The sequence below is a fragment of the Malaclemys terrapin genome, chromosome 8 (genome assembly GCF_027887155.1).
Source record: "Malaclemys terrapin pileata isolate rMalTer1 chromosome 8, rMalTer1.hap1, whole genome shotgun sequence".
In the NCBI taxonomy this organism is placed as follows: domain Eukaryota; kingdom Metazoa; phylum Chordata; order Testudines; family Emydidae; genus Malaclemys; species Malaclemys terrapin.
Window position 1 is genome coordinate 64,974,071 of NC_071512.1, and position 17,637 is coordinate 64,991,707.

At 40.0% G+C, this 17,637-nt stretch overlaps 1 protein-coding gene across 1 annotated transcript in view; it reads right to left on the minus strand.

Moving 5' to 3' along the window:
- Positions 1–5,319: 5,319 nt before the first annotated feature.
- The window catches only part of KCNT2 (potassium sodium-activated channel subfamily T member 2), a 296,278-nt gene continuing 283,960 nt past the window's right edge, over positions 5,320–17,637 (minus strand). Inside the window, exons 30-31 of the mRNA XM_054037517.1 lie at positions 10,685–10,769; positions 5,320–7,206 (exon numbers count right to left, since the gene is read on the minus strand). Of these exons, the coding sequence (XP_053893492.1) occupies positions 7,095–7,206; positions 10,685–10,769 (197 nt within the window). The 3' untranslated portion in view covers positions 5,320–7,094. The remainder of the gene's footprint in view (positions 7,207–10,684; positions 10,770–17,637) is intronic.

A 17,637-nucleotide genomic window follows, 5' to 3' on the forward strand; every position in this document is an offset into this window, starting at 1 on the left:
CCAATCTTGATTTCAAGTGATGGAGAATCCCCCACAACCTTTGGTAAGCTGTTCCAATGGTTAATTACCCTCACGGTTAAATATGTGCGTCATATTTCTCATGTGAATTTCATAGAATAAAATTAATTAATTTGTCTAGTTTCAACTTCCATCTGTTGGATCTTTTTATATCTTTGTCAACTAGCTTGAAGAGCCCTCTATTAAATTTCTGTTCCCTAAGTAGGTACTTAAAGATTATGATCAAGCCCCTCCCTCCAACCTTCTCTTTGTTAAAATAAACAGATTGAGCTCCTGGACTCTATCAATTTAAGGCATCTTTTCCATTCCTCTAATCATTCTTGTGGTTCTTCTCTGAACCCTCTCCAATTTGTCAACATCCTTTTTGAACTGTGGGCACCGGAATGCACACAGTATTCTAGTAGTGGTTTCACCAAAGAGGTAAAATAATCTCCCTTTCATTCTCAAGAGTCCCCTGCTTATACAGTCAAGCATTAGCCTTTTTGGATTCAAAGTCAGACTGTGAGCTCATGTTCAGCTGATAATCCAGGAGATTGATAAACATGTTCAATAGCGTAGGGCCAAGCATTGATCCCTGAGGGACCCCACAGAAAAGTTTAAAAATATAAACAATGTGTACTCTAGAAGTTCAAAAACCAGAAGGCAAATAAAAAAAATATATTTCTAACTCACAAATCATAACATTATATGATTCATGCGTTTTGAAAAATTGGACTTGGCAGTACTGATATTATTCACAACAAATAATATAACAAGTTTTTTTGTTGCAGTTTTTATCCCATTATTGATCAGATCTTCAGCTCATGTAAATGGACATCGCTTCGTCAGTCAATAGTTACTTACACCACCTGAGGATCTCTCTCTGTGTATCCAACAGGTGGACTGGGCACACAGAACTGCAACTGCCACTAGCTACTTCTTTTCACAAAGGTCATTTGAATCACATTGGATCCATAGTGCTATCCATTTCAAAATGGATTGGTATCTACTAGGTACATAGGAATGGGAATTACCAACTGGATCAGAGACAAGTTCCATGTAGTCCAAAATCATGTCTCTGTCAGTGGTCTGTACCACATGCTTCAGAGAAAGGTGTAAGAAACCCACAATAGGCAGATGTAGAATAATCTGTTCCCTGCATAGGCTTCTCCCTGGTTAATAATAGTTAGTTTGTTTTAAGCCTTTGAGCATAAGTTTTAATATCCCTTCCAAACTATTTGTTGTCATTTAATCATGATAATAGATTAATTTTGCCATCCTTTGATTTTTTTTTTTCAAAAACCATTGACAAATTTGTGCAGAGAAGATCTCAAATTTCTCAGCCCCCTCTTTACAACAGTCTGACAAACTACTTCCATATGTCTTCTGTGCTTGCTTGCACAGATCTCCTGAGCTTAACGCACAAACAGCAATTCATTAACTGTCAGGAAATGCCTCACCCCATTAGTCACTACTGCTTCAATGAAAATAAATTAAGGACAGGTTAACAGTTCTGTTGAGCTATGTGGACTGATGTGAATGACTGATTGTATTTATTTTACTGCTTTCCAAGAGTCACTGTTATGCAGTCCACACTCTAATTATAGGCTTAATTCAATAAGATGTACCCCAAACTTGCATTAGTCAATTGGCCCAATCATGCTCCAATTGGCGTCCTTTGCAAAACTCCCATGGAAGAGCTCAATGGGGACTGTGGGTACTCAGTAGTGTCTTCAGGATTAAGCTCTATGTAAATGAAGAATGTAATGTATATGTAGTCTCTTTTGTAGGAAGGAGTTCAATAAGCTAAATAGTAACAGGTGAAGTATCACTGAAAGAACTCAAATCCTGTTTGATCTGAATGTATAATATAGTCTTTATTACAGTTGGCCTTCTTATCAGTGGGAAGTTGGCCAAGATTTCCACTATTAATTAAGAAAATTATATCTAACTGCCAAATTTCTACTGATATCAATCAGTGAAACAGTTTTTCTTGTTTTCAGATCAAAAGTCATGACTTTGCCATCAGATTTTCACAACTGTAGGGATTTACTCAAGAGGAACTATTGAGATGACTAGAGCCTAAGAGGGTTCAAAAGAGCATTTATTTTTATTTATATTTATTTATTTATTTTATATTTCTTGTATTATGGTAGTGCCTAGAGGTTCCAGCCAAGATCAGGACTCTATGATGCTGGGCATTGTACAGTTGCATAGTTAGAGAAAGCCCTTACTCCACAGAGTTTAAAATATAAATAGACAGGATAGACAAAGGGGAAGCAGATGCATGGAAGTTTGCCCAAGATCAAAGAAAATGAGGGCAAGAGATGGCAATTTAAACTAGTCTGTCAAGCGATAAAAAAAAAATTATCATGATTAATAGCACGATTTATCGCACTGTTAAAAAATAATAGAATACCATTTATTTAAATATTTTTGGATGTTTTCTACATTTTTAAATATATTGATTTCAATTACAACACAGAATATGAAGTATACAGTGCTCACTTTATATTTATTTCTAATTAAAAACATTTGCAATGTAAAAAACAAAATAAATAGTATTTTTCAGTTCACCTAATACAATTACTGTAATGCAATCTCTTCCTCATGAAAGTTGAACTTACAAATGTACAACTTGTACAAAAAAACCTGCATCCAAAAATAAAACAATGTAAAATGTTGAGCCAACAAGTCCACTCAGTCCTAATTCTTGTTGAGCCAAGCGCTCAGACAAACAAGTTTGTTTACATTTGCAGGAGATAACATTGCCTGCTTCTTGTTCACAATGTCACATGAAAGTGAGAACAGGCATTCACATGGCACTGTTGTAGCAGCATTGAAAGATATTTGCATGCCAGATGTGCTAAAGAGTCGTATGTCCATTCATGCTTCAACCACCATTGCAGAGGATGTGCATTCATGCTGATGATGGGGTCTGCTCGATAATGATCCAGAACAGAGTGGACCAACGCATGTTTCATCATCTGAGTCAGATGCCACCAGCAGGAGGTTGATTTTCTTTTTTTGTGATTCGGGTTCTGTAGTTTCCACATCGGAGTGTTGCTCTTTTAACACTTCTGAAAGCATGATCTAGAGCTCGTCCCTCTCAGATTTTGGACGGCATTTCAGATTCTTAACCCTTGGGTCGAGTGCTGTAGCTATCTTTAGAAATCTTTGCATTTTGTCAAATCTTCAGTGAAAGTGTTCTTAAAACAAACAACATGTGCTCAGCAAGCAACAGAGGGTCCTGTGGCACCTTTAAGACTAACAGACTAACAGCATATGCTTATGCTCCCAATACTTCTGTTAGTCTTAAAGGTGCCACAGGACCCTCTGTTGCTTTTTACAGATTCAGACTAACACGGCTACCCCTCTGATACTTAACATGTGCTGAGTCTACTATAACATGAAATATATGGCAGAATGTGGGTAAAACAGAGCCGGAGACATACAGTTCTCCCACAAGGAGTTCAGTCACAAATTTTATTAATGCATTATTTTTTTTAACAAGTGTCATCAACATGGAAGCATGTCCTCTAGAATGGTGGCCAGAGCATGAAGGGGCATACAAATGTTTAGCATATCTGACACGTAAATACTTTGCAATTCTGGCTACAACAGTCCCATGCAAACACCTGTTCTCACTTTCTGGTGACATTGTAAATAAGAAGTGGGCAGCATTATCTCCTATAAATTTAAACAAATTTGTTTGTCTTAGTGATTGGCTGAACAAGAAGTAGAACTGAGTGGACTTGTAGTCTCTAAAGTTTTACACTGTTTTGTTTTTTGAGTGCAGTTATGTAACAAAAAAAACCTACATTTCTAAGTTGCACTTTCACAATAAAGAGATCGCACTATAGTACTTGTATGAGGGGAATTGAAAAATGGTATTTCTTTTGTTTATTATTTTACAGTGCAAATATTTGTAATATACTTGAAAATGTAGAAAAATATCCAAAATACTGTATTTAATAAATTTCAATTGGTATTCTATTGTTTAACAGTGAAGAAGGGCCCGTTTCATTTGATCTACTTTGTTTATATTTTATTCTTCGGTATCTTCTAGTTGCATTTTCTTTGCTTCACATATCTTGCTTCTGCCTTATAATAAGCCTTGTGAAAGTTACATTGGTTTTTAATTATTATTTGTGTTAGCATATCTCAGAGAAGATTTTCAGTACTCGGGAAAGGCACTTTATTGGTCTTTTTTTCCAGTAAATGCCTTATATCTGTCTGATTCATTATACCTTTCTTTAATACATTTCTCTAGCAAATGGAAAAAGGAAAATTGTGTCCCTTATGTGATAAGAGATTTATTACACACTCTGTATTCAAATGTTCCTTGGTATTTACCTTCTGAGTAGCTATTGCATGGTGTGACCTTTATTCCATGTCAAAGTGAAATGTTCACTTTTGTTTGTGGATTTAAAACTACAGTTAGATGTTGTCTCTCAAATTGTAGCCATCTTATGAATCTGAATTTATAAAATAGGTTACATTCCATCTATTGGTACTAAGCATAGGATTCTTCCTACATGGCACAGCAAAATAAAAGTGATTTTAGACATCCTTCTCCTCTTTCTTCTGTTGCTGTTGTAACAATTATTCACCTTACAGACGAGATTTGTTCTGAAATACTTCCTCTCTTGAGTCAGACAATGCTTTTATCATACACCGCAAGTGAAAAAGTACATAAACTAGCAAACAAATATTTTGAAAACCATTTGACTTGCACCAATTCCAAGATTATAAACAGCAGTGTAAAAAGTGTTCCATTTTCAGTGTGCACAGAAGAAATTTTAAGTTTGATGCAGCTCCCCTACTCCCTTCAATTATAATGATTTTTTTCTGATAGAAATCATCCTAGGGGAGTATGTATGCAAGAAACAAAACAAATAAAAAACTGACTAGTTTTATACTCTAATCAGGGCTATTAAAACTAGTTGTAAAGCCAACAGTGATTTGGATACGTTGAACTGCAGAAAAAAAGGAACTTACATTATATTCTTACACTTAAGAAAATAAAGTAAAGATTTCAGTTTTAAGTTGTACATACATTGCTGAATTTAGCTAGTACTGTCACAAAAGAGAATGTTCCTCAAAATATGTTGTGAAATAATAGGAGCTGACATAATATAATGAGTTTATTTAACCAAGAAGTCAATTCATATATCGTAAAAAAAGAAGAGATTTGGATGGAAATGGGGAGCTGGAAAAATGACCGGGATAGTAACTGGCTCCCTGTCACTGATCAGATGAATGTGACACTAAATTTGACAGCATTATATACAGTAAATTACATTCACATCCATGAATGGCTCATTGAGCAATTTTGGCATTTTTATTTTTCAGGACACACACAACCATATAGCTGCTGTTCCAAATATAGAAAATATAATGTAAACAAGTAGTTAAATATTCTTGCAGACTATTTAATAACTTCTGTACATGTAGGGTTATCAAGGAGTTCAAAGAACATTCAGCATTGCCACTCAATTATATGGCTAGCCTGTAGAATTCTCTTGTAACAGTTTTATATGGATTATTACAGGTGGAACTTCTTTCGCAAATACCTAGACTGTTATTGTTCATGCACAATCTTCCCTTTATTTGAGAGGTGGAGGAGCAAGCATGCAACATTGGAAGACCAGATGCAAGACCCTGTGTATTCCATGGTAACACAACTTTTGGAGCAAGTACCCTGCATTCTCTGCAGACTGGAGATTATGAAGCAGCTACAGTTAATTAATACAATTTTGAGGGATTTTCTTGTATTAGCTATGAAACGAAACTATGTATTTAGTCCAGTGTCCCATCTCATTTAATCAGATGTTCCATTATTTATATTGCATTGTCTCAAATGCTCTTTAACTTTCAAGCTGCATAATTTTATATTGAAAATTCACAACTGGATCAGAAGTTTTTGAGGGGAAACTGGAGGAATGGGCAATTGGATACTAGAGTGGATATTTGGGGCTGTTTCCAGCTGCATAGATGTAGGAGGCATTTAGGGTCTGAGATGTGCATTAGCCAGATTTGAAAGTGATATGCCCTTCATTTAATTCTTGAGATTTCAAGTTAACAACCCATTAAGATGAACATGGCCATTTGCACCTCAGCTATCATTCAGATATGTCTGGATAGTCAGGCAGGCAGCATCTTACCAGTTGGTATTGCATCTAGAAGATTTTCTTCACAATCATGAGGGAATAACACTATTCTTGTCTCTAGGGGTGGGTTCTGACACCCATTACTCTTTTAAAACTTCCTCCATTTTGAACAGGTGTGTGTGTGTGTGTGTGTGTGTGTGTGTGTGTGAGAGAGAGAGAGAGAGAGAGAGAGAGAGGTTCTGTAAAGCCAAAACATCCATGTGTACCTGCCAGGATTTATCTCTTGGAAATCCCTTAGAATAGACCTTGTATGGTTCACTTAGTATGCCCTATGCAAACTGATCTCTGTCTAAACGCAGCAGAACTAATAATCAAATACATTCTAGAGGGTCATATTGGGCCTATAAAATTGGTCTGTTCCAATATAAGTGGACAAAGCGACAAACCTGAAAATGATTTCATGGACTGTGATTCTAGTACATGATCTTGATGGGAGCATTTGAAAGCTATCCTAATAGGAATATTTACTCCTACTAAAATATGCCACTGTATGCGTACCAATGTCTGTGTAGGCATTTTATATGTTTTGCACATTGATATTCTTTCAAGTTATGGGTCAGAGGCTTAGTTAGCGATTCACTATCTCTTTGATAAACATAACATTTAGAAGCAGCAATTAAATTCATGCTGATGGAATTTGTTCTGATTAGATTGTTAAAATGTAATATAGCTTTTCATAATCACTCCATTAATGTGTGACACAGTTCCATTTTCAAAATTACTAGAATAGGCTACAGACATGGCAATCACTTTAGTTTAGAGTACATATTTTCCCAACTTGAATTCTTGCCCACTTATCAGATAGCGTTCTCTCTGGTCCAATTAGATCTGAACAAAATATAAACATTCCATTTTGATTAGATTTCAAAGCGGTTACTGGAAACAATATAAAAATGGTCTCTTATCATCGAGCAGAATAATATATCAAAGTTGTGTTTCCTCTCTGGCGTCTTGTCCAACGGTATTGCAGAAGCTATTTTTTCGGCTGGATGCGGTATTTGGAACGTATGCCAATGGATCGGGTCGGATCAAGTAACTGTAAAAAGAAAAAAGTTGTTATAAAAGCTTGATTTAAATTAGGATAAAATGCATTTGCATGCTTCCCTAGCATGTTATTGCAAAGTTAGTAGTTCAGCTGAAAGAGATCTCTTGTACTTGAAAGCTTTACTAAACTGGAAACTTCAGTCTTGTATCTCATTACTTCATAGAACTGAGATCACATACCTGTAATTACCTTTATATGTTTCTTCTGCATTCTGTACTGTAGTTTGGAAACTTGTATGTTTTCATAAAGTAATGGAGCAAAATGTTACTATCTCTGAAATTAATGTAACCTTCCAACAATGTTACTTATTGAGTATCATTAAGACCTGATTACATCCCTATATATTTGGGTCAGACAGTAAAATTCCCATTTAATTAATTAAACATACCAGGAAGTGACTTTATGACTTAAATTTGAGTTCAAAGCATGGAGGGATTTTAATCAGGAATTAAACTTCATCCAGTGAATACACTTGAAAAGGGATGCACAATTTTAGATTTATCATTCCATTAAGGCATATTAATACTAGATTTGGAAGAGATCAAAGGATTCAAATCCATGGTGAGCAACTGGAAGGTTCAAAAGGTGAAATTAATAGGATAAAAAACCGGATCACCAGTTCACAACCAAGTTCAGTAGTATCCAAAAAGTAGTTTTCATCTATTTCTTGGCTTTTCAGTGGCCTATTGTATGTAAAGGGAGTTTTGTGGTCTCATAGTGGACAAAAGAAACACCACAATTAAACACCATGCTAAATTATTAGCAACCTCAGCAGGAACCAAGGATTAAGGTATTGATCTCAGCTAAATCCATAGACAGATTCCGATTGACTTCACTGGCAGATTGACTGGGACTTAATTGTAGGCTGAACTGCCTTCTCCACAGGGATGAGGCACAGTGAGGCAATGCAGAAAACTGTATGTTATCACAGATTACACTATATCTGTTTGGTAAATAAACACAGGTGATCAGTCTTCAGGCCTGTCAATCAGTACCTTTCATGAGTCTATAGTCATATGGACAAGAAAATACATTAGATTAATCTCTCATGTTTCTAATTCAGATTAGACACAACATGCTAAGTCCCTTCAAGTGAATAGAGATTTGGACCCAAACTTTATATGACTGACATGATTACAGTTGTAATGGGTGTTTCAGATTAAACAAGACTCCAGTTTTAATACAAGAATAATTTACATATTCAATAAATGTATGAAGGCAAAAATGTTACATTTGTCCGCCTGTAATGTACCCACTGATGCAGTTATAAAGGTTTTTGTTCATGTTATTAACTCTTCACAAAATGAATGTATTAAACAAAAACTTGTTTGTTTGTTTTTTAAGTTTTTCTAAAAGGAAATTAACACTTAGACTTGCATTTGTGATTTCTGCAGCCACTTCAACAACAAAAACAATGATTTTAGTATACCTTTGTCCATGATGTACTTGTAGTCTGAAGTGCCTGACACCATAGACAATTAAGTTTTGAATATTTTTTGGCTAAAATTAGGCTCCTAAATATTTTAGGTACCCGATTCTTTAAAAGTGAAGAGCACCCATCAGTTCCCATTGAGTTCCATTAAGACTACAGTTTATATCATTCAAATTACTCTATTAGGGTAGTGAGGGCTGTATCTGAGTATCCAAAAGTACATTAAGTATGTAGCATATGCTGTTTGTTTGTTCTTTGCCTCTTCCTATGGGGATATTGCTTGGAGACTTTTATTTTTATTATATTCTATCTACACTAAGCTATATGTTAGCAAAGACAAGCTCAAAAAAGTGCACATTACTCTGAGTGGAAGCTGTAAGATTTGTGGTGTTTGTTTCTACCGTCCGGTAGAATCAGTTTCCAGGGAAGCTGTCTCTTACAGAGGCAAGTTTCATCCTACAAATGGACATTGCCAGAGGAGTTAGCTGGTAACTCTAGTCCTTGTCTCAGAGCCTGATTTTCCCTATTAGCAGTAGCCTGTGTTTGAGTAGATGGGCTGTCACGTTTTGTCCTAATTTTTTTGAGGCCGGATGGCTTCATTTCCAGGTAGGTAGCAGTGCTGGCCTATTTAGACTATCGGAGCTTTAGGGATTCAGCTTCAGGCATGGCATCTTTTTCTGTATCTCAAATGCTGTGCCATGTTGTATATGTTTAGCAAGTAAGTGATAAAGATATTATATTTAAAATAATCAATGGTATGGCCAAAATAAAAAGCCTATTAGTCAAAATTGTAGTTTTGTTGAGATGCTAGCAAATACTAAGTGTGTGCATTAGTTATTACATTTTTCCTGAATATCTCTTCAGACACGTATAGTTACGTGTGTAGTGACTCTTGGCCACATACAGATGCAACAGTCCTCAATGGAGATTGAAGAGCACGCTGGCCATGATCCAACAAAGCACATGCTTCACTTTAAACATGTGAGTAGTCCCATTAAAGCGAAGCACATAGTGGGGCTGAAGTGCTTGGCCTCCAGCTGCATCAAACTCCAACATCACAGGGTTGAATTCTCAAATGTTCCATCCAGGCTGGAAAAGCTTATGCATTTCTCTTAGCATTACAATGTTTCTGCTTTTGGTTCTGGCCAAAATGAAGAAGTACAGAGGCAGGCAACAACTAAATAGCCTGAACCTATTTGAATGTCAAAACTGTTGGACTTATCTAAATGATTATATGAAATTTGTTTGGTTCTTGTCGGTTTCTGGCACAATAAACTCTCTCATATCTCTCTTTTAACTAGGCAATTGTGTGACAAGGTGAAGACTGGAGTGGACTCCCTGAACAAAAACCAACATTATTTCAATTTAGATCATGTGATATTTTAAAGCTACTATCCAATACTGTGGCTTTTTTATTATTCTGCAAAAGTGTCAAAATGGGCAGGTGCTGGAATGCTGAAATTCTTGATAACCAAGTAAAAAGAAAAGTATTTTAAGCAATGCCTAAAAGTCTTAGGATCATGTAACTGGTATCTTAATGTATTTACTAGTCACTTCTTCCTTTTAGGGTCTATGGCATAAGCCCATTCAGTTCAGTGGGCTTTGGATCAGGCCCTCAAATCACTAAAGAAAATGATCTTTGAAATCATTTACTGGTATGGCTTTGAAAGCTTGACTTTACAATGCTTTTTATTGATGCTCCGTGACTAATGAATCATGAGCAAGAAACAAGAGTGAGAATGTAATATAGTATAAAGGTATCTGAGAGCTGTGATTTTTCTTAATTTAATTTTATCTGACACTCCAATTTAGAAGGAAGGAGCAGGGTTATTTAAAGAAGAAAAAAAACTTAAAAATAATCTGGTATAAGTTAATGGATGAGTTCTTGTATAATTTTTTTGGATGTGCATGGAAATGATTCCTCCTGAGAGGAAAATAATAAAAGCAATAAAGTGCAAAAGATAAAAGAAATGAATTCCGGCATGAAAGTGAAAATGAGACACTTTGTGGATTTTATGATTTATGCCATCAACTTACACAACATCATTCAGCTCTAGTCTTGTATCTGGAGAAGGATTGATCAGGATGTAAGAGAGGGTGTTTTGATGATCATTCATTTCATCTAGAGGACAAAAAATATACAGGACTTATTAGGTTATTTACAAGGAAATGGTAAGAATCCTAGCTTTTGATAAATCAACCTTAATAAATTGTGTTCCGTCCATATAGCTGTCAAAAGGGAACTATCAGGCTTGTTTCAAAGTGACCCCATATATAAATTCAGCAGCCTCTTTAACTGGAAAATCTACTTTCAAATTGCTTTCATTGGAAATATTTGACAGAGACTCATTATACTTTCCCAAGAAATTATCAAAATAAAATACCAATATCTATTTTTGAGAATACACTGAAGACGGTTACAGTTAGTGACTTCTGCTACCACAGAAGTAGCTAAGCTGTTTGTATGTCCATTATTGTAGCAATTTCAATTTTTAAGAGCAACACAAAAATATTATCGTACAAACCAGCCACCTACAACCAGGGCATATCACAATCAGCATAATTGCACTGTGCAATCAGCACTGGAAGCATAATCCTCTTACTGCTAACAAATGTATTTCTCTATCAGCATATGCTTTGAAAATGCTTTTATTTAATTTATCACTTCTTAGTAAGATGAATGGGAAAATCCTTTGAGGGAACATCTATACATAATGTTATCTTCCTCTTGCCAACATGTAACTTGATGTATTATCAAGTCACATTGGACAACTGAAACATGTTTTATATTTACATATAAATATACACCTCACTTTGAAGGATCCCAAAGTATAAATGATTTACATATCACAAGACTGAATTGCAGCCTCCTCTGGCATGCATGCTGGCAACCAACCAGCATTTTGAATAACAGTGTGGGAAGGAACACTTTTTTTTCCCAATAGATATTGCAGTTAATATCAAAAAAATGTCATGAGCTCTTTAACATCCATGTAGAATAGAGGACTCTGAATTTTAAGGTCTCAAAAGGCCCACATAGAATGAAATACATAGCACAGGATGAAGGACTGCATGGAGTCTACTAGGATTTGAGCCTGAAATTCTAGGTAATTGGTGCTGAGTACAGTAATTCAAGTCCCATTTGGCCTTCAGTAATCAAACGGATTTCAATGCAAGACTCCCTAGTTATGCTTCTAATGCGAAGTCACAGAGGACCTCGACTCAGCCAAACAGTTAAGTATGTTCCTAAATCCCACTAACTTCAAGGAGACTTGAAAGTGTGATTAAGTGTTTTGCTGAATCCAGGGTCTAATTGATTTGCAGTACTGTGTACAAATGAATGCTTGTCAAGAATTAGGATTGGTAGATAGTTTGGGAACACAGTCAAGGCTTCAAAGACTGCCTCAAATAAGAAAGAAGCACCTACTTGAATAATGACAAGATCAAACTTGAGTAAAACAGATGTGTGCTTTGCTTAGGGCATTAATCCATTGACTGCCAGGGAGGTGCCCAGGCTCGGAGTTGCATTCAACTCTCCCCTATACCTGAATAGCGGTGGAAGCTAGAAATGTTGTCTTCTAGTTTCAACTGATGATAAAATTGTGCTTGCCCCTCACAATCAAAGATCTGGCCTCAGTGCTCCACACATATTACTTTGATGTGGACTCTGAGGCACTAGGATGCCACAGTGGTGAACAACGTATAAACATCTACTATGATCCCACTTAAATAGTTCCACCGAGTTGAAAAATACAATATTTTCTAATGGAATCATAACGACACGAAATATCTCTGGAATTGGTAAAACGTTTCAAACCAGTGGAACTTGTTAAGGATGCTCAATGTTCCTAGAGCTGACAACTAAAGAGATACAGAGATACACCATACATCAACTGCAGCTAATAAGGAATACTGCAGCCAATCTCCTAGGTAGAACGGGTACATGACAACTTCTCGCACCATCATTCAGAGAACTGGGTTAGCTCTCCAACACTGGATACAATTCAAGGTCCTAACTAGGGCCAATGTACAAATTAGAATTTACAAAACCAGCTGAAAATAAGAGGAGGTTACTCACCCTGTGCAGTAACTGACGTTCTTCGAGATGAGTGCCCCTGTGGGTGCTCCACTACAGGTGTTGGTGCGTCCCTGCGCCTTTGCCCGGAGATTTTTGCAGCAGTACTCATAGCGGCCACGCATGCTCAGAAGCTGCCCCCCGCTGTGAATCTAGGTTGATAGTACGCATGCGTGGCCGGTCTCCTCAGTTCCTTCTCTACCACGGAGGCCCCCCAACTCCGAAGTAGAGGGGAGGAGGGTGGTTAGTGGAGCACCCACAGGGACACTCATCTCGAAGAACGTCAGTTACTGCACAGGGTGAGTAACCTCCTCTTCTTCTTCGAGAGATGTCCCTGTGGGTGCTCCACTACAGGTGACTTAAAAGCCGTGTATCTTAAGGAGGTAGGGACTTCGGATCTGGTAGGAACGCCGTTGAAAGTACCGCCCTGCCCAAGCGTATGTCAGATAGAGGGCCTTGAGTAAGGGCATAGTGTTTAACAAAAGTGTGGTCAGAGGACCAGGTGGCTGCTTTACAAATGTCAGCCAGGGGAACTTTGCGTTAGAACGCGACAGAGGCAGCCAGAGATCTAGTGGAGTGTGTTCTAATGCCGTCTGGAGGTGTAACCCTCTTCATCTGATAGCACAGTCGGATACACTGGGAGATCCAGTTCGAGACTCTCTGGGTAGAAATAGGCGTGCCTTTGGAGCGCTCTGCAATAGAGACAAAAAGTCTGGAGGAAGTTCTAAAAGGTTTGGTTCTATCCAAATAGAATGACAAGGCTCTGCGTACATCTAGTGTATGCACTGAGGTTTCGAAGGAGTTCGCATGTGGTTTCGGAAAAAAAAGTCGGCAGGTGTATGGGTTCATTAATGTGGAATGACGAGTGTACCTTTGGAAGAAATTTGGGGTGTAATCTGAGGGTAACCTTGTCTTTAAAAAATATTGTATATGGTGGGTGTGCCATAAGAGCTGCTATTTCTCCTGCCCGTCTGGCAGAGGTAATTGCCACTAGAAATGCTGTTTTCATCGAGAGGTGTAAAAGGGAGCACGTGGCTAGGGGTTCGAATGGATGTTGAGTTAGGGCAGACAGTACCAGATGAAGGTCCCATGGGGTGGTCGGTGGTTTAATGTCTGGGTATAAGGTTTGTAGTCCCTTGAGGAAACGCTTCGTGATAGCGTGAGCAAAGACAGACGTGTCATCAATTCTGTCGCGGAAAGTTGTAATAGCAGCTAAATGGACCCTGATGGAGCTGAAAGAAAGGCCGGATTGCTTAAGGCCCAATAGATAGTCAAGTATAATTGAAAGAGGTACCGAGGTAGGACAAAGGTGTTTAGCAGAACACCAATGTGTGAATCGTTTCCACTTTTGAAGATAGGTCTTGCGAGTAGATTGTGTTCTGCTATGTAGGAGCACTTTCTGAACTTGTTCAGAGCAGTCTAATTCGCTTTGGGAAAACCATGTAGGAACCAGGCCTTGAGGTGAAGCATGGACAGGTTGGGGTGGAGAAAACGGCCGTGTTGTTGGGATAGAAGGTTTGGGATGAGCGACAGGGAGATTGGTGGTTGGATTGACATTCTGGTGAGGAACGGAAACCACGGTTGTCTGGGCCACGATGGGGCAATGAGGATCACCTTGGATCGGTCCGTTCGTATTTTTATCAGAACCCTGTTGAGAACTGGTATCGGGGGAAATGCATACAATAGGTTTCGGTGCCATGAGATCATGAATGCGTCCCCCAGGGAATGTTTGCCCATTCCTGCTCTGGAGCAGAAATTGGGACATTTCTTGTTTTTTGTAGTTGCAAAGAGGTCTATCGTTGGGTAACCCCAGGTGCTGAATACATTGTGAATGGTTTTCTCGTCTATCTCCCACTCATGGTCCCATGGGAAGCGTCTGCTTAGTTCGTCCGCTGTGGTGTTCATGATCCCGGGAAGATAGGCTGCTGATACCCGGATGTTGTTTGCAATGCACCAATTCCAGAGCTTCATAGCCTCTGTGCACAGCGAATGGGATCGAGCTCCTCCCTGCCTGTTTACGTAAAACATGCATGCAATGTTGTCTGTCATTATGCGTATGTGATGATGCTTGATTAGTGGCAGGAAGTGACGGCACGCGTTGCGAATGGCTCGAAGTTCTAGAACATTTATGTGCAGGGAGGTCTCGGTTGGTGACCATAGCCCCTGTACTGTGTGATGAGACATATGTGCACCCAACCTGTCATAGATGCATCGGTGGTCAGGATGAGTGATGGGGCCTGCTGAAGAAACGGGACTCCAGAGCAGAGGTTGGAGTGAACGGTCCACCAATGTAGCGAATCTTTGACTGGAGCAGGCAGGGAGAGAGTCTTGTTTAAAGAGTGCATATTCGGTTTGTAGACCGTTGCCAGCCACGCTTGGAAGCACCTCATGTATAGGCGTGCATTCTGGACGACAAAAGTGCACGAGGCCATGTGACCTAGTAGTTGCAGGCAGTCTCGGGCAGTCACCTGTGGACTGTTGCGAATAATTGTGGCCAGTTGGTTTATGGAATTGAAGCGATCGGGTGGGAGCGATGCCAACCCCGTCCGGGAGTCGAGGTCTGCGCCTATGAACTGCAGGTGCTGGGTGGGGCGTAATGTGGATTTGTCTCTGTTTATTTGTAGGCCGAGAGATAGAAAGCAATCGACTGTGAGCCGTGTGAACCGGAGCGCCTCGTCGAATGTTGAAGCTTTGAGGAGGCAATCGTCGAGGTAAGGGAATACTATGACCCCTTGTTTCCTGAGGTAGGCAGTGACTACAGCTAGAAGCTTGGAAAAGGCACGGGGGGCTGTGGATAGTCCGAAGGGGAGTACCCTGTATTGGAAATGTGTCGAACCGAGGGTAAATCGGAGGAAACGTCTGTGGGCCGGATGTATAGTGACATGGAAATAGGCATCTTGTAGGTCGAGGGCAGAAAACCAGTCGCCCTGCTCCAGCGCTGGGATTATGGTAGTGAGGGTAACCATCTTGAACTTTTGCTTTTTGATGAATCTGTTGAGCCGCCTGAGATCGAGGATTGGTCGCCATCCCCCATTTTTCTTTTCCGTTAAGAAATAATGGGAGTAAAAACCCTTCCCTCTGTGCCGTTCTGGCACGATTTCTACTGCTCCCAGATGAAGGAGATGTTGCACTTCTTGGAGGAGTAGCTGCTCGTGAGAAGGGTCCCTGAAGAGGGACGGGGAGGGTGGGTGGGTGGGAGGTAAGGAGAGGAAGGGGATGACGTATCCAATTGTAACTACCTCTAAGACCCACTTGTCGGAGGTAATATTCTTCCATTGATGGAAGAAAGGTCGTAGGCGGTGTCCAAAGATAGGTGTGTCGGCTGAAGTGGGGGCGTTGCTTTCTAAACCCTCGTCCAAGTCTTCAAATCTGCCTATTAGTTGGCGGGGGTTGAGGTGCCCCTGCAGAATTTGGACGACGTCGCTGGAATCTTGGTCTTTGACGTTGTGGTTGTTGTTGTTCCTGCGGTCTATGGGAATGTTGTGTGAATGCGGGGTAACGTGGCCGGTGGTACGGTTGGTATCTATATTGCCGTCTTCTGGTCGTAGGTGTCTGGAGACCTAGAGACCGGAGGGTTGTCCTTGAGTCCTTCATTGAATGAAGCACGTCGTTCGTGGTAGAAGCAAAAAGTTTGTCACCGTCGAAGGGAAGATCTTCAATGGTGCTCTGAACTTCGCGAGGAAAAAAGGAGGAGGAGAGCCATGAGCCCCGTCGCATGACTATCGCTGTAGCGGTCGATCTTGCCGCTGTGTTGGCTACATCGAGGGCTGCTTGGAGAGCGGTGCGTGATATGGCTTGTCCCTCAGAAACCATAGCTCTGAACTGTTGTTTTCTTTGTTCTGGAATGTCATCAATAAAGTCCATTAACTTATTATAGTTTTTGTGGTCGTATTTTGCCAGGACTGCAGTATAATTAGCTATACGAAATTGGAGGGTGGAGGATGCATATACTTTGCGACCAAAAAGGTCCAATCGTTTGTTGTCCTTGTTGGGTGGGGTGGAACGAGAATACTGTTGTCTAGCCCTCTGGTTCGCAGCGTCTACTACCAATGAATTTGGTGCTGGGTGGGTAAAAAGGAATTCAGAATCCTTTGGAGAAATAAAATACTTCCTGTCTGCTTGCTTGCAGGTAGGTAGACTTGTCGCTGGAGTCTGCCAGATGGACTTAGCGGGTTCTAAAAGGGCTGCGTTAATTGGTAATGCCACCCTGGAGGAAGAAGGGGGCTGTAGGATGTTCGTTAGCTCATGCTGTTGTTCGGTGACCACCTCCAAGTTAATTCTCAGGTCACTGGCAACTCTTTTAAAGAGGTCCTGGAATTTTGCATATTCGTCCGAGGGAGTCGGAGGAAGGGGAAGTAATGCTTCTTCAGGTGCTAGCTCCGGCTCTGTTGGAATAGGAGTAGGGCTAGGTTTATCCTGGAAGCGTGACTGTGTTGCCAGACGTCTCATGTCACTGGCATATTCGTTAGGAGGCGGCGCTGGATTGGTGTTGCGCCTGGTCGAGTGGCCATGGGGCATGTATTCCCGAGGGTATGATGCCCATGGTGTCCAGTATTGCCATGGTGGCGGGTAGGGCATAGGTGGTGCCATCCAGGGGTTCGCCCCCCAGGAGGCAGGGTCCTGAGAGTGGGATGAGGTAATTTTCTCATAACCTCTATTGCCCAGGGGCTGGGGCTGGGAGTCATGATATGGAGAAAAAACTCCCTGTGGATCTGTTTCCTCCTCACTGTGGGAAAACTGCTCAGATCCTGACTCAGGCATTGGAGAAGAATATTCGTTCATCAGGGGAGACTGCAGGGTAGGTGATACCAGGAGATCTGCTGTCTGGGTAAAGTGAGGTAATGAAGCTCCTGCGGGAGGTGAAAACTGAGCCGGGAGAGGCTGCCGCACAGGAGCATTCCTGCGATCGGGGTTT